Source organism: Oncorhynchus mykiss, chromosome 27 (assembly GCF_013265735.2).
Source record: "Oncorhynchus mykiss isolate Arlee chromosome 27, USDA_OmykA_1.1, whole genome shotgun sequence".
In the NCBI taxonomy this organism is placed as follows: domain Eukaryota; kingdom Metazoa; phylum Chordata; class Actinopteri; order Salmoniformes; family Salmonidae; genus Oncorhynchus; species Oncorhynchus mykiss.
Window position 1 is genome coordinate 28949996 of NC_048591.1, and position 22870 is coordinate 28972865.

The 22870-nt window shown below is 43.9% G+C and overlaps 2 protein-coding genes across 4 annotated transcripts in view; one reads left to right on the forward strand and one right to left on the reverse strand.

Moving 5' to 3' along the window:
* Positions 1-408: 408 nt before the first annotated feature.
* Positions 409-21582, forward strand: ccdc150 (coiled-coil domain containing 150). Of its 2 annotated transcripts, XM_021588335.2 has the most exons (27): positions 409-490; positions 933-1140; positions 1984-2138; positions 2305-2483; positions 2647-2715; positions 2868-2984; positions 3057-3186; positions 3320-3363; positions 3470-3562; positions 5696-5803; positions 5909-6033; positions 6159-6336; positions 7104-7172; positions 7352-7444; positions 15881-15964; positions 16642-16749; positions 16840-17031; positions 17114-17283; positions 17354-17447; positions 17550-17698; positions 17822-17948; positions 18078-18269; positions 18628-18696; positions 18782-18913; positions 19079-19165; positions 19355-19531; positions 21149-21582. In XM_021588335.2, the coding sequence occupies exons 2-27, from the start codon at positions 935-937 to the stop codon at positions 21293-21295; spliced, it is 3294 nt and encodes a 1097-aa protein (XP_021444010.2). In that variant the 5' UTR covers positions 409-490; positions 933-934; the 3' UTR covers positions 21296-21582. The 2 variants fall into 2 exon arrangements, with proteins under 2 accessions (XP_021444010.2, XP_036820989.1); XM_036965094.1 differs by lacking the exon at positions 409-490 and having other exon boundaries at positions 532-1140.
* Positions 21339-22870, reverse strand: part of LOC110507149 (endothelin-converting enzyme-like 1) — a 32874-nt gene continuing 31342 nt past the window's right edge. For both annotated transcript variants that reach the window (XM_036965096.1, XM_036965095.1), the window contains exon 18: positions 21339-22838. In XM_036965096.1, coding sequence (XP_036820991.1) covers positions 22739-22838 — 100 coding nt within the window. In that variant the 3' untranslated portion in view covers positions 21339-22738. The remainder of the gene's footprint in view (positions 22839-22870) is intronic.

Sequence of the window (22870 nt, forward strand, 5' to 3'; positions counted from 1 at the left end):
CTTATTACTGTGTTCACACAACAACAGCAACCAGTGCACTATTACACACTATATGCTGTAGGTACCTGTAAAATAATTTGTTGTTTTAGTCTTTATATGATTTTGTTCTGCTGCGTTTGCAAATCCTTATACGTGTAATGATGGCAGGCCCCTTGAATAAACTGAAATTAAAGGATTCGTCTGTGAAATAAAGGCCTCCCACCATTTGAACCAGTGATAAACTGGGGCATATTCATTACGCCGGTTGTTGCAAAACGTTAATTGAACGAAATGGTGAGGGACCTACATGAGTTTGTCCAATAAATCTCGTTTCGCTGTGTTTCCGTAATGGAATACGCCCCAGCTCGAGGCAGTTGCAACTTGCGCTGGTCCACCAGCGGTGGCCTTGTGATTTTACGAGGCAGTTTCCGAGCGCGGTCGGTTTAAGGGGAAGCTGTTAAGACGCGTCGCTATAGAAACAAGTGCAGGAAGTTGCTGCAGGCGATTTCTGGTAAGCAGTATTTTCTGTAATCAGGAGTGTTGTGATACGTATTTTAGGCATTTATATTAACGTTACTGAATGATGGTGCATATATTGGTTTTCACATTAGGAAGTTGTGCGGTTGCTTGGCTCATGTTTAGACGCAAGCTAATGTTAACTTTAGCCAAAACTGTGATTTAGCTAGTACTATCGGTCGTCGGTTCAAATGTTGCACGGGCGGGACTATTGATTCTGGCTTGATACTGACGGCTTGATGGTGTTCGTAAGCACACTAACTACGTTAGTTCGTTAACTTAACAAGCCAGCATATTTGTTTACCTACTTGTCAAACTAGCTAGGTTTATTGCAACCGATGCATTTTACTAAAGTAAAGATGTTCGTCAGTGCATATGTGGGCATCATATGCGCATCTTGATGCTGTGCCCCTTTTCTACCCCCTCCTGCTCACCAGTAATGTCCCGCCCAGTGATCCAGCCCCTGAGTGCAGGGGCCACTGCCCCAGAGGCGTTGTCCCTGCTACACCAGCGTCTCTTGGTGGCGGAGGAGCAGGCAGAGTCTCTCATCAGAGAAATGGGCAGTCTGGGAGTGTCTAGAGAGCAGCTCCTGGAGCCCGTGGAGAGGGACCCCATTCAGCGTCCCATTAGCCCCGTGAAGATGCACCATCAATCAATCAATCAATCAAATTTATTTTATATAGCCCTTCGTACATCAGCTGATATCTCAAAGTGCTGTACAGAAACCCAGCCTAAAACCCCAAACAGCAAGCAATGCAGGTGAAGAAGCACGGTGGCTAGGAAAAACTCCCTAGAAAGGCCAAAACCTAGGAAGAAACCTAGAGAGGAACCAGGCTATGTGGGGTGGCCAGTCCTCTTCTGGCTGTGCCGGGTGGAGATTATAACAAAACATGGTCAAGATGTTCAAATGTTCATAAATGACCAGCATGGTCGAATAATAATAAGGCAGAATAGTTGAAACTGGAGCAGCAGCACAGTCAGGTGGACTGGGGACAGCAAGGAGTCATCATGTCAGGTATTCCTGGGGCATGGTCCTAGGGCTCAGGTCCTCCGAGAGAGAGAAAGAAAGAGAGAATTAGAGAGAGCATATGTGGGATGGCCAGTCCTCTTCTGGCTGTGCCGGGTGGAGATTATAACAGAACATGGCCAAGATGTTCAAATGTTCATAAATGATCAGCATGGTCGAATAATAATAAGGCAGAACAGTTGAAACTGGAGCAGCAGCACAGCCAGGTGGACTGGGGACAGCAAGGAGTCATCATGTCAGGTAGTCCTGGGGCATGGTCCTAGGGCTCAGGTCCTCCGAGAAAGAGAAAGAGAGAAGGAGAGAATTAGAGAACGCACACTTAGATTCACACAGGACACCGAATAGGACAGGAGAAGTACTCCAGATATAACAAACTGACCCTAGCCCCCCGACACATAAACTACTGCAGCATAAATACTGGAGGCTGAGACAGGAGGGGTCAGGAGACACTGTGGCCCACTCCATGCCCTAAGAGAGCCCGGAGGAGAAGGGCTACTGTGGCGCCAGTGTGATGGGCTAGTGAGCAGGGTATGTCGCATGGAGAGCCTCCTGCAGACCCTCAAGCTCACCACTTTTCGCTTGGAGACTGAGAGAGACCTGGATCCCTCACACTCAGGTAATGGCTTTGACAACCTGAATCAAAACAATGTCACAAACACATTAGGGAAGTCAGTCATTTTATATTTTGCTAATGATGTGTCAACACCATTCTGTTCCTTTTTGGCTCAATCAGTCTTTCTCTTATTTCCTATCCATATCTGTCCCTCTGTCTGCCTGTGCAGCCCGTCTGAAGGAGCAGCTGTCTGCGCTGCAGCAGGAGAGTGATGAGGAGCAGCGGGTCTCCAGAAGGGAGGTGATGCGGCTGAGGGACCTGCTCCGCGAGGCCTGTTTGGACAGGGACGAGTCCCGGGGGGAGGTGCAGAGACTGGGGGAGGCCCTGGAGGTCGCCACCACCTCCAAGGTACCCAGACCAACCACATTCCATCCCTCAGCAACACACAGTCTTTATGTCAGAGTTTACCCACCTTTTGTTTACTAATACAGCCAAGATGAGTATATGGCAAATATAGGCATTTTCTGATATTTAGATAATAACCCTATACGTTCTGGTACTGTTGTTGCAGATGGATGTGGCTCTGGCTGCAGAGGAGCTGAAGATGGTCAAAGTCCAGATGAGTGAGAAGCTGCTGCAGGTGCGGTCACTGTAGGGGCATCATGGGACAAGGTGGTGGAGTAGGGGATGTCACATGGGCCATCTGACAGAGAAGGGAATACATGACTCGCGATTTACCTGTGTACTTTAACAAAAAAACCTTCAACTCTAATGATCCCTAACCTTTTTTAGCTGAAGGAGCAGATGTCCCAGGAGTCTGCTCGGTCTTTTGAGAATGAGAAATCCCACAGTGCACTACTTCAGAGGGTGGAGGAGATGGAGAGAGTGGTGGAGATGGAGAGAAGACAGGTAGGGTAGGTGTGAACAATACAAGTTGAGAAAGAAAACAACCATTGATATCCTGTCCCTCTCTGACCCCAGGCCCACACAGTGCAGGCAGACTGCCATGCTCTGCGTTCTGATGGACAGGCCACTAGACAGAGACTACAAGAGGAGAAGGACAGAGGCCACAGGCTGCAGGAGCAGTGTGAGCAGCTCAAAGGGCAGGCAGGTTAGCAACACTGCATTGTGGATGTTTTCATATTCTGCTTTACAGTGTGGTCCCGTCATTTGATGTGCTAGTGTTCCTGAATGACAGATTTCAAATGGACAATTAAATGGTTGATCTCTTCATCTATTTACAGAGGTAAAAGATTCCCTTGTTTTGGAGTTGACAGGTGAACTAAAAGTAAGTGCCAGCACTTGAGTGATATCAATCAAATGTGTTGAGTGTGTCTACCTGAGTGTGTGTTGTGTATGCAGTGTGTGTTAATTAGTGTGTATTGTGTATGCAGAGTGCACGGCTAGCCCTGCAGAAGCAGCAGCAAGAGAACAGCAGGTTACTGAGAGATGGGGGAGATCTGAGGACTGCAGCTGACAAAGTCCAAGTCAGTGGCCCAGAATATACATATTATACATTAAAGGCCATTATAAACCGGGTGGTTTGAGTTCTGAATGCTGAAAGCTGTGGTATACCAGACCGTATACCACAGGCTTGACAAAAAATAACTTTTTACTGTTCTAATTTTGTTGGTAACTAGTTTATAATAGCAATAAGGAACCTCAGGGGTTTGTGGTATATGGCCAATATACCACAGCTAAAGCCTGTATCCAGGCATTCCGCGTTGTGCTTAAGAACAGACCTTAGCAGGGGTATATTGGTTATATACCACACCTCCTCGGGCCTTATTGCTTAATTATACCATGGCATTGTTGAATACTTATTTCTTATTGGCTTGAAGGTCATTCTAGAGCGTTCATTATTTCCCTATAACGCACAGTATATTTGCACGGTATAATTCAATGGCTATAGTTCATTCTTACGTGTTCTACAGTTGAAGTCGGAGGTTTACATACACCTTAGCCAAATACATTTAAACTCAGTTTTTCACAATTCCTGACACTTAATCATAGTAAAAATTCCCTGTCTTAGGTCAGTTAGGATCACCACTTTATTTTAAGAATGTGAAATGTCAGAATAATGGTAGAGATAATTATTTATTTCAGCTTTTATTTCTTTCATATTTTTGTTTCATCAGACCAGAGGACATTTCTGCAAAAAGTATGATCTTTGTCCCCATGTGCATTTGCCAACTGTAGTCTGGCTTTTTTATGGTGGTTTTGGAGCAGTGGCTTCTTTCTTGCTGAGGGGCCTTTCAGGTTATGTTGGTATCGGACTCGTTTTACTGTGGATATAGATACTTTTGTACCTGTTTCCTCCAGCATCTTCACAAGGTCCTTTGCTGTTGTTCTGGAATTGATTTGCACTTTTCGGACCAAAGTACGTTCATCTCTAGGAGACAGAATGCGTTTCCTTCCTGAGCGGTATGACGGCTGCGTGGTCCCATGGTGTTTATACTTGCGTACTATTTTTTGTACAGATGAACGTGGTACCTTCCGGCATTTATACAAATATTCACAAAAGCTCTGACGAAGGCCGAGCTTTTTTTATTAAATATCAGTGATACTATCAAGAGCAGTGTGCAGTTTCCTTTCTCATTCATCTTGTTCAACTGTTGCCATGCACCTGCAAAAAAGATTGCTCAGATGTACGAGTGCCTTTTGAATTTTGACCTTCAGGCATTTTAAAATTGCTCCCAAGGATGAACCAGACTTGTGGAGGTCTACAATTTATTTTCTGAGGTCTTGGCTGATTTATTTTGATTTTCCCATGATTTCAAGCAAAGAGCCACTGATTTTGAAGGTAGGCCTTGAAATACATCCACAGGTACACCTCCAATTGACTCAAATGATGCTGGAATTTTCCAAGCTGTTTAAAGGCACAGTCAACTTAGTGTATGTAAACTTCTGACCCACTGGAATTGTCATACAGTGAATTATAAGTGAAATAATCTGTAAACAATTGTTGGAAAAATTACTTGTGTCATGCACAAAGTAGATGTCCTAACCTACTTGCCAAAACTATAGTTTGTTAACAAGACATTTGTGGAGTGGTTGAAAAACTAGTGTATGTTAACTAAGTGTATGTTAACTTCTGACTTCAACTGTATGTTTGAGCTGCTTTTGAATTGGAAACATTATTGGCTTTGTTGAATGCCATTATGAAAATTGAAATCTAGGACTGATGGTTTGATTAACTAGCAAAACTAGCAAGTCTTTGGTTATCATGGCAACTGCTGTGGCTATCTAGTAAACCCCCTAGCAACTTCATTGGATGTTGAACACATTTCTACTGGCAAATTAACACATTTCTAGTGGCAAATGTGGTAAATTATGGCCATGGTATTAAAGGGATAATCACCTTGGGACTTTATGCATCTCTCTGGAAAATAATGTAACTCTGTGGAAGGTCAGTTCCACTCCGCTGGCACGTTGTAGAACACACCTTCTACGTCATTCATTCTTTTCCATACAATGCATATCCCATCGTTGGCTATCCCTTATTTTTATTTTTTAAATAGATTGCAGTATATTTCTAAGACCATGTGTAGATTACCATTTAATCATGAAAAGTCTCAGGAATAAATGGTGACATTTTGCTCACTCATTTCCTCTCACAGGCATTTAACAACCAGTTGGAGAGTCAGTGCTCTGACTTGAGTTCAGCCCTACATTCTCTTACTGTGGAGAAATCCAAGCTATTGACTGAACACCAGGCTAGCATTAAGGTACTGCCTCTAGCCCTCCACTCACTCACTCACTCACTCACTCACACTCTTTCTCTCTCTCTCTAGTACAGGCTACATGTTATTCTGTTCCTGTGTCTCTCTCAGGCAGAGAGAAGTCGTGTGACCAAGCAGTTGCAGGAGCAAGACCTCCTGCTGGATGCAGCCAGACGCAACATCCAGGCAGAACTGCAGGGGGCGCTATCAGCTAAAGTTAAATTGCAGATGGAACTGTGGGTGCTAAAGCTAACTGCAAATACTCATAGGAATGAATAATCTCTATGAATGAATAGGCTCTCAATGATAATGCTAGCCACACACATCCACTAATAACAGCCCCTCTCTTTCTGCTCCACAGGGAGACTCTGAAGGTTGACCACACCCAACTACTTCAGAGTTCCACGGTTGCCCAAGAGACTGTTGCCACTCAGCGGGAGCTGTTGGAGCGTACCATTGAGAGGCTGCGGGGGAATCTGAACTCGGCTGTAAAGGAAGGGGAGGTCATGAGGACAGACCGGGACTGTGCAAAGACTGAGGTGCAGCTGCCTTGTCTCTTAGAAAATACATAACCTAAGAGTACAAGGTTGTGTGTTAGAAAAATTACAAGATGTTTACTACTGTTTATGCATCGAATGGTTGTTTTATGCAATAGAATAGTACTCTTAGTACTCATCTGTGTTTGTGTGAACTGAGAGGTGCCTCTGAGGCTTAACGCTGACAATTGATTTATGAATGGTTTGGTTTCATAGAATACATTTCATAGAATGAGTTGGTGTTTGTTTAATGTAAGGTACCAGGGAGAGATGGCTCAGGTATGGATAATGATGAGAGGAACCTTGTCTTAGGGGCCAAACTCTGGTTTCTATACAATAACAACAGTCTTCACAGCAAATGCTATCTGTCTGGGGGATACTCCTCTTTCATATGTCAAGTCTCACCCTTTGACCCATTCCACACATCTGCTGTTTGTCATGTAGACTAAGAGGGTGTATCTTTGCTCTAAAATATATTTGTGTTCTTTCTATGTCAGAGCTCTCAGCATAACACTCAAGAGTGTTGGGTTGACCAGCCTCATTATTAAAGAGCACTTACTCTATTCTCCCTTATTAATACGTTTTGAAAAAATTAATATCCTGATTGGTGATTGACCTGGTCTCTCCTCGTTATTAAGAATTTCCATGACTATTTTAGAATTTCCACGACTATTTTTAAAGCTTAACTGAGCTTTGCATTGTCTCTTTTTATAGTTTCTGTGGATGTCCTTAAATGTTATGCCCCTATCTCCACTGTTTTTGGGTCACAGATGTGCATTGTGGTCACCAAGCTAGAGGGTGAGAGGAGTGCTTTGGAAACACAACTCGCTAATGTCAAGGTACTGTACTGCCAATGATCTCTGACAACGATTCAGACTGATCTCAGACCTGTATGAAAAGGATCTCAGACCTGTATGAAAAGGACTTCCTCATTCACAGTGAACACACTTCTTGCCTGAATCTGACCATAGCTTTCTTAACTGTCCTCTGTCCACTTTGCATCCTGTGTGATTGACAGCTGGAGGCAGGATCTCTGAACTCCACCTTGCAGAAGCAGGAGGAAGAGAATAGGAGGCTCATGGGAAAACTGGCTGTCATAGAGCATCAGCAGGTGAGAGATCCATTCAGTATCTAGAGACTGAGGTCACACTAAAATTCATACCAAGATGGCATAGCAGTCAGACGTGTATATGTATATACAGTGCCTTGCGAAAGTATTCGGCCCCCTTGAACTTTGCGACCTTTTGCCACATTTCAGGCTTCAAACATAAAGATATAAAACTGTATTTTTTTGTGAAGAATCAACAACAAGTGGGACACAATCATGAAGTGGAACGACATTTATTGGATATTTCAAACTTTTTTAACAAATCAAAAACTGAAAAATTGGGCGTGCAAAATTATTCAGCCCCCTTAAGTTAATACTTTGTAGCGCCACCTTTTGCTGCGATTACAGCTGTAAGTCGCTTGGGGTATGTCTATCAGTTTTGCACATCGAGAGACTGACATTTTTTCCCATTCCTCCTTGCAAAACAGCTCGAGCTCAGTGAGGTTGGATGGAGAGCATTTGTGAACAGCAGTTTTCAGTTCTTTCCACAGATTCTCGATTGGATTCAGGCCTGGACTTTGACTTGGCCATTCTAACACCTGGATATGTTTATTTTTGAACCATTCCATTGTAGATTTTGCTTTATGTTTTGGATCATTGTCTTGTTGGAAGACAAATCTCCATCCCAGTCTCAGGTCTTTTGCAGACTCCATCAGGTTTTCTTCCAGAATGGTCCTGTATTTGGCTCCATCCATCTTCCCATCAATTTTAACCATCTTCCCCGTCCCTGCAGAAGAAAAGCAGGCCCAAACCATGATGCTGCCACCACCATTTTTGACAGTGGGGATGGTGTGTTCAGCTGTGTTGCTTTTACGCCAAACATAACGTTTTGTATTGTTGCCAAAAAGTTCAATTTTGGTTTCATCTGACCAGAGCACCTTCTTCCACATGTTTGGTGTGTCTCCCAGGTGGCTTGTGGCAAACTTTAAACGACACTTTTTATGGATATCTTTAAGAAATGGCTTTCTTCTTGCCACTCTTCCATAAAGGCCAGATTTGTGCAATATACGACTGATTGTTGTCCTATGGACAGAGTCTCCCACCTCAGCTGTAGATCTCTGCAGTTCATCCAGAGTGATCATGGGCCTCTTGGCTGCATCTCTGATCAGTCTTCTCCTTGTATGAGCTGAAAGTTTAGAGGGACGGCCAGGTCTTGGTAGATTTGCAGTGGTCTGATACTCCTTCCATTTCAATATTATCGCTTGCACAGTGCTCCTTGGGATGTTTAAAGCTTGGGAAATATTTTTGTATCCAAATCCGGCTTTAAACTTCTTCACAACAGTATCTTGGACCTGCCTGGTGTGTTCCTTGTTCTTCATGATGCTCTCTGCACTTTTAACGGACCTCTGAGACTATCACAGTGCAGGTGCATTTATACGGAGACTTGATTACACACAGGTGGATTGTATTTATCATCATTAGTCATTTAGGTCAACATTGGATCATTCAGAGATCCTCACTGAACTTCTGGAGAGAGTTTGCTGCACTGAAAGTAAAGGGGCTGAATAATTTTGCACGCCCAATTTTTCAGTTTTTGATTTGTTAAAGAGGTTTGAAATATCCAATAAATGTCGTTCCACTTCATGCTTGTGTCCCACTTGTTGTTGATTCTTCACAAAAAAATACAGTTTTATATCTTTATGTTTGAAGCCTGAAATGTGTCAAAAGGTCGCAAAGTTCAAGGGGGCCGAATACTTTCGCAAGGCACTGTATATATATATACACACACAAAGGACGTCTTTCTTCGCATATCTTTTATATATTTTCTTTTCCAAAAACTCAACTTCAAAACACTCTCCTGCAACCCGCCTCACCAATAAAAAAATAAAATAAAAAAAAAGTATTATTTACCTCATCTGAAATCCACAATAGAAGCTAGCCAGAAGCTAGCCAGTTTACTGGCTAACGTTTGTATTCAGCTAACCACTGTTTGTGGTCATCAGCTATCCTTTAGCTCGAAAGCTATTGCCTGTTTTGTACAACGCGACTCAGACCAGAACATACCGGACCTATTTTTCTCTCCATATCCCTGGATTTCAACCCCAAGCTCTGGACATTTACACTTGGATCTTGCAGCTAGCTAGCTGCTATCCGTGTGACTATTGGCTTACGTCGATCCCGGAGCAAACATAAATTTTTCCGGAGCTAGTCCTGGGCTACAATCACCCATCCGGCCCCGTTTTACTGCCGATGCGGAGCCCCAACGTGCCTTCACGACTGGACTACCGACGTTATCTGCCCGAGGGAGTTATCCAACTGGCCCCTCCGTCGCGACGTTACCTGAACGCCCATCTGCGGCCCGCTAATCGCTAGCTGTCTTATCAGCTGCTATCTGAATAGGTCTATCGGACAATTTTTATTGGGTCACTATAACTATATATTGCCAATTGGATTGATCCCCTCTACCACACAGAACCCCACTAATCTACCGACGGAAACGCACGAGGTGGCTAAAAACCTCCATCCTATGCTAGCTTGCTACCGATGGCCCGGCTAGCTGTCTGAATCACCATGACCCCAACCAACCTCACTACTCACTGGACCCTTATGATCACTCGACTAAGCATGCCTCTCCTTAATGTCAATATGCCTTGTCCATTGCTGTTCTGGTTAGTGTTTATTGGCTTATTTCACTGTAGAGCCTCTAGCCCTGCTCATTATATCTTATCCAACCTCTCAGTTCCACCACCCACACATGCGATGACATCACCTGGTTTCAATGATGTTTCTAGAGACAATATCTCTCTCATCATCACTCAATACCTAGGTCTACCTCCACTGTATTCACACCCTACCATACCTTTGTCTGTACATTATACCTTGAAGCTATTTTATCGCCCCCAGAAACCTCCTTTTACTCTCTGTTCCGGATGTTCTAGACGACCAATTCCAATAGCTTTTAGCCGTACCCTTATCCCACTCCTCCTCTGTTCCTCTGGTGATGTAGAGGTGAATCCAGGACCTGCAGTGCCTAGCTCCACTCCTATTCCCCAGGCGCTCTCTTTTGATGACTTCTGTAACCGTAATGGCCTTGGTTTCATGCATGTTAACATTAGAAGCCTCCTCCCTAAGTTTGTTTTATTCACTGCTTTAGCACACTCTGCCAGCCCGGACGTTCTAGCCGTGTCTGAATCCTGGCTTAGGAAGACCACCAAAAATTCTGAAATCTCCATCCCTAACTACAACATTTTCAGACAAGATAGATCGACCAAAGGGGGCGGTGTTGCAATCTACTGCAAAGATAGCCTGCAGAGTTCTGTCCTATTATCCAGGTCTGTACCCAAACAATTTTAACTTCTACTTTTAAAAATCCACCTCTCTAAAAACAAGTATCTCACTGTTGCCGCCTGCTATAGACCACCCTCTGCCCCCAGCTGTGCTCTGGACACCATATGTGAACTGATTGCCCCCCATCTATCTTCAGAGCTCGTGCTGCTAGGCGACCTAAACTGGAACATGCTTAACACCCCAGCCATCCTACAATCTAAGTTTGGTGCCCTCAATCTCACACAAATGATCAATGAACCTACCAGGTACCTCCCCAAAGCCGTAAACACGGGCACCCTCATAGATATCATCCTAACCAACTTGCCCTCTAAATACACCTCTGCTGTTTTCAACCAAGATCTCAGCGATCACTGCCTCATTGCCTGCATCCGTAATGGGTCAGCGGTCAAACGACCTCCACTCATCACTGTCAAACGCTCCCTGAAACACTTCTGTGAGCAGGCCTTTCTAATCGACCTGGCCGGGGTATCCTGGAAGGATATTGATCTCATCCCGTCAGTAGAGGATGCCTAGTTATTTTTTTTAAATGCCTTCCTCTCACCATCTTAAATAAGCATGCCCCATTCAAGAAATTTAGAACCAGGAACAGATATAGCCCTTGGTTCTCTCCAGACCTGACTGCCCTTAACCAACACAAAAACATCCTATGGCGTTCTGCATTAGCATCGAACAGCACCCGTGATATGCAACTTTTCAGGGAAGCTAGGAACCAATATACACAGGCAGTTAGAAAAGCCAAGGCTAGCTTTTTCGAGCAGATATTTGCTTCCTGCAAAGTTCTGGGACACTGTAAAGTCCATGGAGAATAAGAACACCTACTCCCAGCTGACCACTGCACTGAGGATAGGAAATACTGTCACCACCGATAAATCCACTATAATTGAGAATTTCAATAAGCATTTTTCTACAGCTGGCCAGGCTTTCCACCTGGCTACACCTACCCCGGTCAACAGCACTGCACCCCCCACAGCAACTCGCCCAAGCCTTCCCCATTTCTCCTTCTCCCAAGTCCAGTCAGCTGATGTTTTGAAAGAGCTGCAAAATCTGAACCCCTACAAATCAGCCGGGCTAGACAATCTGGACCCTTTCTTTCTAAAATGATCTGCCGAAATTGTTGCAACCCCCATTACTAGCCTGTTCAACCTCTCTTTCGTGTCGTCTGAGATTCCCAAAGATTGGAAAGCAATACTTTGTTTTTATTGTAGGAACACAAAGAAAGTACAAATAAAGTCAAATAAAATTTTAAAAAAGATGTTGCAGTGCACTTCATACCTTCATCATCATATCATATTAGTTTAGTCTTTGAATTAGTCCTTTTCCAAGTACGAAACCCATTTTTCCCAGTATTCTTGACCTCTCTCCTGTTGAGTTCTTAAAGCAAAGGTCATACTCTCCATGTGGTGTATTTCTTCTACAATGTCTATCCATTGTGTCACTGTGGGAGGGTCTTTTTGTAGCCATATCCTAGTGATAGCCTTTTTACTGGCTGCCAGTAGGACCTTCAAGAGGTACTTTTCTCTATGATGTAAGTTATCAGGTATTTCACCCATGTACAAAGAAATTAATGTTTGTTCTATGTCAAATCCCATTATTTTTCCAATGTTAGATTTTATTTCTCCCCAGTAAGTTTTGATTGCGGGGCAAGTCCAAAAGATATGAGAGTGGTGAAGGGGGGAGGCACTCTTGACCCAAACTGCTACAGACCTATATCTATCCTACCCTGCCTTTCTAAGGTCTTCGAAAGCCAAGTCAACAAACAGATTACCGACCATTTCGAATCACACCATACCTTCTCTGCTATGCAATCTGGTTTCAGAGCTGGTCATGGGTGCACCTCAGCCACGCTCAAGGTCCTAAACGATATCTTAACCGCCATCGATAAGAAACAATACTGTGCAGCCGTATTCATTGACCTGGCCAAGGCTTTCGACTCTGTCAATCACCACATCCTCATCAAGGATATCCTCATCATCAGACTCGATAGCCTTGGTTTCTCAAATGATTGCCTCGCCTGGTTCACCAACTGCTTCTCTGATACAGTTCAGTGTGTCAAATCGGAGGGCCTGTTGTCCGGGCCTCTGGCAGTCTCTATGGGCGTGCCACAGGGTTCAATTCTTGGACAGACTCTCTTCTCTGTATACATCAATGATGTCGCTCTTGCTGCTGGTGAGTCTCTGATCCACCTCTACGCAGACGACACCATTCTGTATACTTCTGGCCCTTCTTTGGACACTGTGTTAGCAACCCTCCAGACGAGCTTCAATGCCATACAACTCTCCTTCCGTGGCCTCCAATTGCTCTTAAGTACAAGTAAAACTAATTGCATGCTCTTCAACCGATCGCTGCCTGCACCTGCCCGCCCGTCCAACATCACTACTCTGGATGGTTCTGACTTAGAATATGTGGACAACTACAAATACCTTGGTGTCTGGTTCGACTGTTAACTCTCCTTCCAGACTCACATCAAACATCTCCAATCCAAAGTTAAATCTAGAATTGGCTTCCTATTTCACAACAAAGCATCCTTCACTCATGCTGCCAAACATACCCTTGTAAAACTGACCATCCTACTGATCCTCGACTTCGGCGATGTCATTTACAAAATCTCCTCCAATACCCTACTCAATAAATTGGATGCAGTCTATCACAGTGCCATTCGTTTTGTCACCAAAGCCCCATACACTACCCACCACTGCGACCTGTACACTCTCGTTGGCTGGCCCTTGCTTCATACTCGTCACCAAACCCTCTGGCTCCAGGTCATCTACAAGACCCTGCTAGGTAAAGCCCCCCCTTATCTCAGCTCACTGGCCACCATAGCAGCACCCACCTGTAGCATGTGCTCCATCAGGTACAGTGCCTTGCGAAAGTATTCGGCCCCCTTGAACTTTGCGACCTTTTGCCACATTTCAGGCTTCAAACATAAAGATATAAAACTGTATTTTTTTTGTGAAGAATCAACAACAAGTGGGACACAATCATGAAGTGGAACGACATTTATTGGATATTTCAAACTTTTTTAACAAATCAAAAACTGAAAAATTGGGCGTGCAAAATTATTCAGCCCCTTTACTTTGTGCAGCAAACTCTCTCCAGAAGTTCAGTGAGGATCTCTGAATGATCCAATGTTGACCTAAATGACTAATGATGATAAATACAATCCACCTGTGTGTAATCAAGTCTCCGTATAAATGCACCTGCCCTGTGATAGTCTCAGAGGTCCGTTAAAAGCGCAGAGAGCATCATGAAGAACAAGGAACACACCAGGCAGGACCGAGATACTGTTGTGAAGAAGTTTAAAGCCGGATTTGGATACAAAAAGATTTCCCAAGCTTTAAACATCCCAAGGAGCACTGTGCAAGCCATAATATTGAAATGGAAGGAGTATCAGACCACTGCAAATCTACCAAGACCTGGCCGTCCCTCTAAACTTTCAGCTCATACAAGGAGAAGACTGATCAGAGATGCAGCCAAGAGGCCCATGATCACTCTGGATGAACTGCAGAGATCTACAGCTGAGGTGGGAGACTCTGTCCATAGGACAACAATCAGTCGTATATTGCACAAATCTGGCCTTAATGGAAGAGTGGCAAGAAGAAAGCCATTTCTTAAAGATATCCATAAAAAGTGTCGTTTAAAGTTTGCCACAAGCCACCTGGGAGACACACCAAACATGTGGAAGAAGGTGCTCTGGTCAGATGAAACCAAAATTGAACTTTTTGGCAACAATGCAAAACGTTATGTTTGGCGTAAAAGCAACACAGCTGAACACACCATCCCCACTGTCAAACATGGTGGTGGCAGCATCATGGTTTGGGCCTGCTTTTCTTCTGCAGGGACAGGGAAGATGGTTAAAATTGATGGGAAGATGGATGGAGCCAAATACAGGACCATTCTGGAAGAAAACCTGATGGAGTCTGCAAAAGACCTGAGACTGGGATGGAGATTTGTCTTCCAACAAGACAATGATCCAAAACATAAAGCAAAATCTACAATGGAATGGTTCAAAAATAAACATATCCAGGCGTTAGAATGGCCAAGTCAAAGTCCAGACCTGAATCCAATCGAGAATCTGTGGAAAGAACTGAAAACTGCTGTTCACAAATGCTCTCCATCCAACCTCACTGAGCTCGAGCTGTTTTGCAAGGAGGAATGGGAAAAAATTTCAGTCTCTCGATGTGCAAAACTGATAGAGACATACCCCAAGCGACTTACAGCTGTAATCGCAGCAAAAGGTGGCGCTACAAAGTATTAACTTAAGGGGGCTGAATAATTTTGCACGCCCAATTTTTCAGTTTTTGATTTGTTAAAAAAGTTTGAAATATCCAATAAATGTCGTTCCACTTCATGATTGTGTCCCACTTGTTGTTGATTCTTCACAAAAAAATACAGTTTTATATCTTTATGTTTGAAGCCTGAAATGTGGCAAAAGGTCGCAAAGTTCAAGGGGGCCGAATACTTTCGCAAGGCACTGTATATCCCTCTGGTCACCCCCAAAACCAATTCTTCCTTTGGTCGCCTCTCCTTCCAATTCTCTGCTGCCAATGACTGGAACAAACTACAAAAATCTCTGTAACTGGAAACACTTATCTTCCTCACTAGCTTTAAGCACCAGCTGTCAGAGCAGCTCACAGATTACTGCACCTGTACATAGCCCATCTATAATTTAGCCCAAACAACTACCTCTCCCCCTACTGTATTTATTTATTTAGCTCCTTTGCACACCATTATTTCTCTCTACTTTGCACATTCTTCCACGGCAAATCTACCATTCCAGTGTTTTACTTGCTATATTGTATTTACTTCACCACCATGGCCTTTTTTTGCATTTACCTCCCTCATCTCACCTCATTTGCTCACATTGTATATAGACTTATTTTTCTACTGTATTATTGACTGTATGTTTGTTTTACTCCGTGTAACTCTGTGTTGTTGTATGTGTCAAACTGCTTTGCTTTATCTTGGCCAGGTCGCAATTGTAAATGAGAACTTGTCTACCTGGTTAAATAAAGGTGAAATAAAAAAAATTAAATCTTTAAATCTGCCCATCCATAGTGAATGTATGTTTGTATGTAACATGCTTTCTCTATTTTCTTTCTCCATCCTGACCGTTTCCTCTTTCCCCTCACCTCTCAACTCCTCTTTACTCAGAATGCTCAGCAGCAGGTGGAGCAGATGCTTAAGGACCTGACGGATAGTAAGAACAACCTGGCCTATGAGAAAGGGAAGCTACAGGTAAGGAGTTAACACTAAAACCATTGGTGGAAAAGGTACCTGATTTATCATACTTGAGTAAAGGTAATGATACCTTTATAGAAAATGACTCGCATAAAAGTGAATGTCACACAGTAAAATACTATTGGAGTAAAAGTCTAAAAGTATTTGGTTTTAAATGTACTTAAGTATCAATAGTAAATGTAATTGCTAAAATATACATACGTATCAAAAGGAAAAGCATCAATCATTTCAAATTGCTTACAAACATTTTCTTGTTTTAAAATTGTATTTATGGATAGTCAGGGGCACACTTCAACACTCAGACATAATTGACAAATGAAGTATGTGTGTTTAGTGAGTCCATGAGATCAGAGGCAGTAGTGATGACCAGCAATGTTCTCTTAATAAGTGTGCGAATTGGACAATTTTCCTATCCTGCTAAGCATTCAAAATGTAACGAGTACTTTTGGGTGTCAGGGAAAATGTATGGAGTAAAAGGTAAATTATTTTCTTTAGGAATGTAGAGGAGTAAAAGTACTCAAAAAATATAAATTGTAAAGTACAGATACCCTCCAAAACTGCTTTAGTACTTTAAAAGTATTTTTTCTTAAGTATTTTATACCACTGACTAAAACACACTGGCCATACCTCTTAATGTGTGTGTGTTTCCTCCTAATGCTCTTCCTCTCAACCAGACCAGGGTAGATCAACTCCAGGAGGAGCTGCAAGCTTTAAGGGACACCCATGTAGAAAGTGTCCAACAATGCAAGCTGAGCTCTGTGTTAGAGAACAAGTACACACAGGTACACACACTCATGGTAGTAATGTGGTAATGTAGTAATGTGTCAAAAACAAGGTGAATCCCTAACATACACCTGTCTACTCCCTTACAGGTCAGCTCTGAAATTAGCACCCTGAAGACAACCTGTCATAAACTGGAGGCTCAGCTCAGACAGGCCCAGGCTGAAGTCCAGGTGAAGGAGGGGGAGGCGATGTCGGTGGTGGCAGCCAGAGACGAAGCTCTGCGGGACCGCCAGGCCCTGAGGGGACAACTGGACAAACTGCAGAAGCAGCACAGGGACAAGGTCAGAGGGCTAGTAAAATGGTTACCCAACCTGGGTCCTGGACAGCACTAACCCACCTGATTTGGCTCTGTTTGTCCTGTAGCTGTGTGAGCTGGAGGGCTGGCTGGGTGTGTCTCGTCAGGGTGGGGGCAGTGTGGCTCAGACCCTGGAGAACGTTTTGGTCTCCCACTCCCGTCTGCAACACAACACTGAGACAGTACAGAAGGAGCTGGGGAGACGAGAGCAGGAGCTGGCCTCACTCAGGAGAGACAGGTCTGTGTGTCTGTGTGTCTGTGTTGTGCATGTATATGGGTGTATGTTTTAACATTCATGTATTTTTCAGACTGCAGGGTCAGCGAGAGATTCAGAAGCTACAGGCAGAGGTGGAAAAGCTCCAAGACATCATGGCAACAAGTAACTCCAAGAAAAACAAAATGGTAACTACATCATTAATGAGTCATATACACACATACCCACAAACCGCTCTTAGCTTTCAGTAGTAATAATAGTAGTTTACAAAGATATGTTTGATTGTCTAGCTGGAGCCCTTGCGTAAGGCCCTGGATGTGGCAAGGCTAGATAACAAGAAACTAGCCCAAAGTTTAGAGCAGGCTGTGTTGGCCAACAGCACACTGCAGGCCAACCTGGACCGAGCCAGAGACCAACACCAGAGCACCATCACACAGAGGTAACTAACAGGGACTAATGTGGATAGTGGGAGTTTATTTAAGTGTGGTTTAAATACGTGAAAGCGTACATGGTTACTTTGCATGAATGTGACATTCATGTCTATATTTTGCGTGTATGTCAGAGAGGTGGAGCTGGCTGAGGCCAGGGCAGAGATTGGTCGATGGTCAGAGCATCTGGAATCGATGACGCTTCGGATGAGGAAAGAGAGGGACTCCGTGAAGAGGTTGTCACAGAGAGAAATCTCAGAGGTACTGCACACTCTCTCATACACCATCGCTTCTGTCCATCAGTCAGAACTCTAAATATCATCCTTCCTCTTTCCTCACCCCTCTTTATTTATCTTTCCCTTCTGTTTGTGTGTGTCTCTCTCTCTTCAGTTGAGAAAGGCTCTTGAGGACTTGTCATCTAGGTCAGGTGACCTCTCCAGGGCAAATCGGGAGCTGCGGGAGAAGACCTCTGAGTTGGAGAAAGTGGTGTCCAATCAGAAAGCCCGTCTCAGAGATCAGAAGACACAGCTCAAGCAACACCTAGATAATAGAGCCACTCTGGGCAACTCTCAGAAAATAAAAGTATCTACAGTACTGTCTACTATATCAAATCAAAGTGTATTGGTCGCGTACACATTTTAGGAGATGTTATAGAGGGTGCAGCAAAATGCTTAAGTTTCTAACTCCTAACAATGCAGTAAAATGTCAAACAAGTACACATAATCATAGTAATAATAATAATACAATAAATCTTAATGTCTGACTAGAAATGTTCTGCGCAAATAATGTAAGAATTAACACACAAAATACTAAAAAATACTTCAAAGTTAGCTAGGAGTCAGAAACAGGGTGGCTGGGTCTGTTGGTGCCATCTTGTGGACAAGCACCTGCTAAACCAGATGTCCTATTTTTGTGACTCATGTTCTCCCTCTGCACTCAGGACATGGAAGGTGAACTAAAGAGCCTCAAGACCTTGAAGGATCAGTATCAGAAGAAGAACTATGAGCAGGTAGGACACCTTACTCACACTTTGTACACCTGTGGATGTTTACAGTATGGTATACATCAGTCACCATTGTCCTGTCTGTTTTCAGAGTGAGTTGATCCAGCAGTTCCGGTCTGAGACATTATCCCTCCAACGGGAGCTACGGCGCCTGTCCTCCAGCCAGGAGGGGGAGCTAGAGGCTGAGAGGGAGCTGAGACACGTCATGCAAGACAAGTGTCAGGTTAGCAGGGGTTACGTATCTCTGTCATAAGCCAGCCTCGCTTAATTCAATGTTTTTAAATGGCTTAATTTAATCTCCTTTACTTCTTGACTTTGATGGCATATTGAGAGACAGCCATGTCTGTTTATAGTCTGCATATGTGTGTTTCTGTGTTTGTCTGAGCAGAGGCTGGAGGAGAGCATCAAGAAGCTGCAGGAGGCCAAAGACCAGGCAGAGCAGAAAATGAAAGAGGTCAGCCTGGAGTCACAGCAGGTAATCTCTCCCTCAACCACCCAGTCATTTGTCCTGCTCTCTCATCTTCATCACCTCCTTGCTTGGTCATTAATTATCTTACTCTGTATCTCCGTCTGTAAAGCGTGTACACCCAAATAGCCCCTGACGGGTGAGTGAAGTTGAACTGAATTGGAATTCTCCTGACATCATGCTTGATCCCACACTCAGATATCAGAGAACCTAGAGGAAGCTCACAGTTGGTTCCGGTCCAAGTTTGACAGCCTGAAGAGTGATGGAGAGCCAAACAGATCCATGGGGGACGAGGAACCACAAGAAAATGGAGACCACACCCCGGGAAGCAGTAAAGGGGGTGCACACAGTTCATCATGCAAACGCAACAGAAAGGTGCTTTTCTCTCATATCACTTCATCAACTCTCACTAATAATGAGTCTGCAGTCCTCTCAGCTTTTATGCCTTCTTTGTTTGGTGTTTCAATGGTACCTCTTTACCACAGTTCTCCCAAAGTGACTCCATTAAACTCAATGAAAGAGACTCTAGGGAGTGCTAAAATCCCTGAGTGAAAAGTATGTCTTAACTGGCTGAGAAATTCAGAGAATTGTCCAATATGTAGGAGTAAGAATTACAGTTATTCATTAACTTATAAATAGTCCTCAAACCTCTTAGCTCTATTGGGTAATTGTTTGGTTCTCTTGGGGGGGGGGGGGGGGGGGGGGCTTTAAAGAGCCCTCCACCAAAGTTAACAAAGACGACGTGCAGAACTATAGCTGGAAAAACATGTCAGGGTTTGAACCATCCTATTTGATATTTTTGAATTACGGCCATGACTTTGCCCTGAGCATTTTTTATGCACGCACCTTATTGAAAGCCCTTGGTGGGAATTTTAACACCAGTTGTGTGATCCAAATAAATTTATCAGACACTTTATGAAAATGGCCTGAGGTGTTCGTCTCAATGGCTTTATTCTGTGTCTTGTCAAAGAGAGTGGTGTTGTCTTCCAGACAGTTACCCAGTGGCTATGGGGATGTGTATATGAACAGGGGATGAGAGTGGTGTTGTCTTACAGACAGTTACCCAGTGGCTATGGGGATGTGTATATGAACAGGGGATGATAGTGGTGTTGTCTTCCAGACAGTTACCCAGTGGCTATGGGGATGTGTACTTGAACAGGGGATGAGAGTGGTGTTGTCTTACAGACAGTTACCCAGTGGCTATGGGGATGTGTATATGAACAGGGGATGAGAGTGGTGTTGTCTTCCAGACAGTTACCCAGTGGCTATGGGGATGTGTATATGAACAGGGGATGAGAGTGGTGTTGTCTTACAGACAGTTACCCAGTGGCTATGGGGATGTGTACTTGAACAGGATGAGAGTGGTGTTGTCTTACAGACAGTTACCCAGTGGCTATGGGGATGTGTACTTGAACAGGATGAGAGTGGTGTTGTCTTACAGACAGTTACCCAGTGGCTATGGGGATGTGTATATGAACAGGGGATGAGAGTGGTGTTGTCTTACAGACAGTTACCCAGTGGCTATGGGGATGTGTATATGAACAGGGGATGAGAGTGGTGTTGTCTTCCAGACAGTTACCCAGTGGCTATGGGGATGTGTACTTGAACAGGGGATGAGAGTGGTGTTGTCTTACAGACAGTTACCCAGTGGCTATGGGGATGTGTACTTGAACAGGATGAGAGTGGTGTTGTCTTACAGACAGTTACCCAGTGGCTATGGGGATGTGTACTTGAACAGGGGATGAGAGTGGTGTTGTCTTACAGACAGTTACCCAGTGGCTATGGGGATGTGTATATGAACAGGGGATGAGAGTGGTGTTGTCTTACAGACAGTTACCCAGTGGCTATGGGGATGTGTACTTGAACAGGATGAGAGTGGTGTTGTCTTCCAGACAGTTACCCAGTGGCTATGGGGATGTGTACTTGAACAGGATGAGAGTGGTTCCGGACGTAGACTCATAAGTTCTCTATTTTACTCTTGTCATGCTCCAGACTCGGTGTGATAGCAGGCCTCCAGAACCTCCAGAGTGGGAGAGATGGACATCCACCATGCAACGCTGGGAGACCAAGAGAGAGCTGGCTCGCATTGCAAATGGATACAAACCTGGTGGGATACATGCACTGACACACTCACAATAAGACACGCATACTGTATAGTACACACACTGGACCAAGGCACATAGAGAAACCAACCCCTCACACAATGATCCCTTTTATTATATCCAAAACATTGAACACCAAGAAATATGAGCGAGATAGCAGCTGAGAACTGTGATGTCATCCTTTTATCTCAGTCTGCACTGTGTAAAGCTGGTTTTGAACATGCTGTTTTCAGAATAAGAACTGTACAATTATAACTTATACAAAGATTGTTCTTATTTTTAGATTCTTCATACAAAATTATAATATTACTGTGTACAAATGTTTTTTTGACTGGATTCACAGTTTTGTATGTACAGAGGATAGATGATTTGTTATGACATTGATCCTTCCTTTGAAAGCTTCTTGGCTGTGCAGGCCAGGGGCATTCAGAGTGAGTATGCGCTGTATCAAGGAAGGCCCATGAGTTAACATAAACCAATAGGAAGGGCTCAGAGTCCATAATGTCCAATAGGATGGATGATGTTGTTCAACAGGTTCATGCTTCTATCTTAAACACAATCGTCATGCTAAAGAATCCATACTCTGGGGTGTGACAGTGAGACATTGGGAGATTGGAGTCTCCGGTGGATTGAGAAGCATAGTTCACCTTGATGTACACTAAGGTGTGAGGGGTTAATGGTTCAGACAGACTAGTCCATGATGTTCCATCACTATTATTTGCCACTGGGGACACACTTAGCTACAAATCCTGAGCAAAAGGTCACTATGGATTCAAAACCGTACAAACGCACAGTAACACCATTCCGATGGCGTCCACAAGGCCAGACCGGTAACAACAGTCAAGACGAACAAGGTCTCCACATCGGAGACCACTTCTCTGTTCAGCCACTGGACGGCAGCACAGTGTCCACTATTTACCTCATAGAAAAGACTCCCAAAAACTTTGGCAGGCAAAACACTGATCTGAGTGAATGCAGTCCATACTGGCAGTACAATCCCTTCAATATGATTTAATAACGCTCTTTACTACTGTCAACATCTGATGTTTAAGTGATTCAAATAATTCATGAATTGACATGCCAATTCAAAACCAAAAAGTAAATATAAGTAAATGATGTGCTTGACTTGGATTGAAATAGGTGCCGGTACTCATTTTGGGTACAGGAGCTCCACAATACTTTGAGCTAATAATATTCTATAAGAGGAACAGGAGCGGTAGAACATTGGAGGTGCCAGTACTCCGTACCAGTGACCTCCTGCCCAAGTCAAGCACTGGATATGTACATGAGTAGACAGTGAAGTGATCATGGTTTTGCCTGGTGGTGAGGACATTATTTGCTTGCAAATTCTGTGATAAGAGAAAAAGGTAGTCCCAGGATTGAGATGGAAGTGAATCTGAACAGAACACCTCACAGATTAGTGAGGAGAGTTGAGGTCACAGGTAAGTTCTAGTTGTTGGTGGGTGGAGGAGTTCAGAGGTCACCATACAGAACACTTGTTAACAGGATGCATGGGGGAACCCTTTGGACAGTGAAACACTCGGGCAAACTCATCAAACTGGGACACGCTGCCAATCACCCTGCAGGGGTGGAGGGGAGAGATAATGGTCCA

Bases quoted from the DNA above. Each gene is read 5' to 3' on its own strand.
- ccdc150 (XM_036965094.1), top strand. From the start codon at position 884: ATGCGCATCTTGATGCTGTGCCCCTTTTCTACCCCCTCCTGCTCACCA. The intron at 5,804-5,908 runs GTACTGCCTCTA...TGTCTCTCTCAG, and splicing joins AACACCAGGCTAGCATTAAG to GCAGAGAGAAGTCGTGTGAC. The intron at 7,173-7,351 runs GTACTGTACTGC...TGTGATTGACAG, and splicing joins CACAACTCGCTAATGTCAAG to CTGGAGGCAGGATCTCTGAA.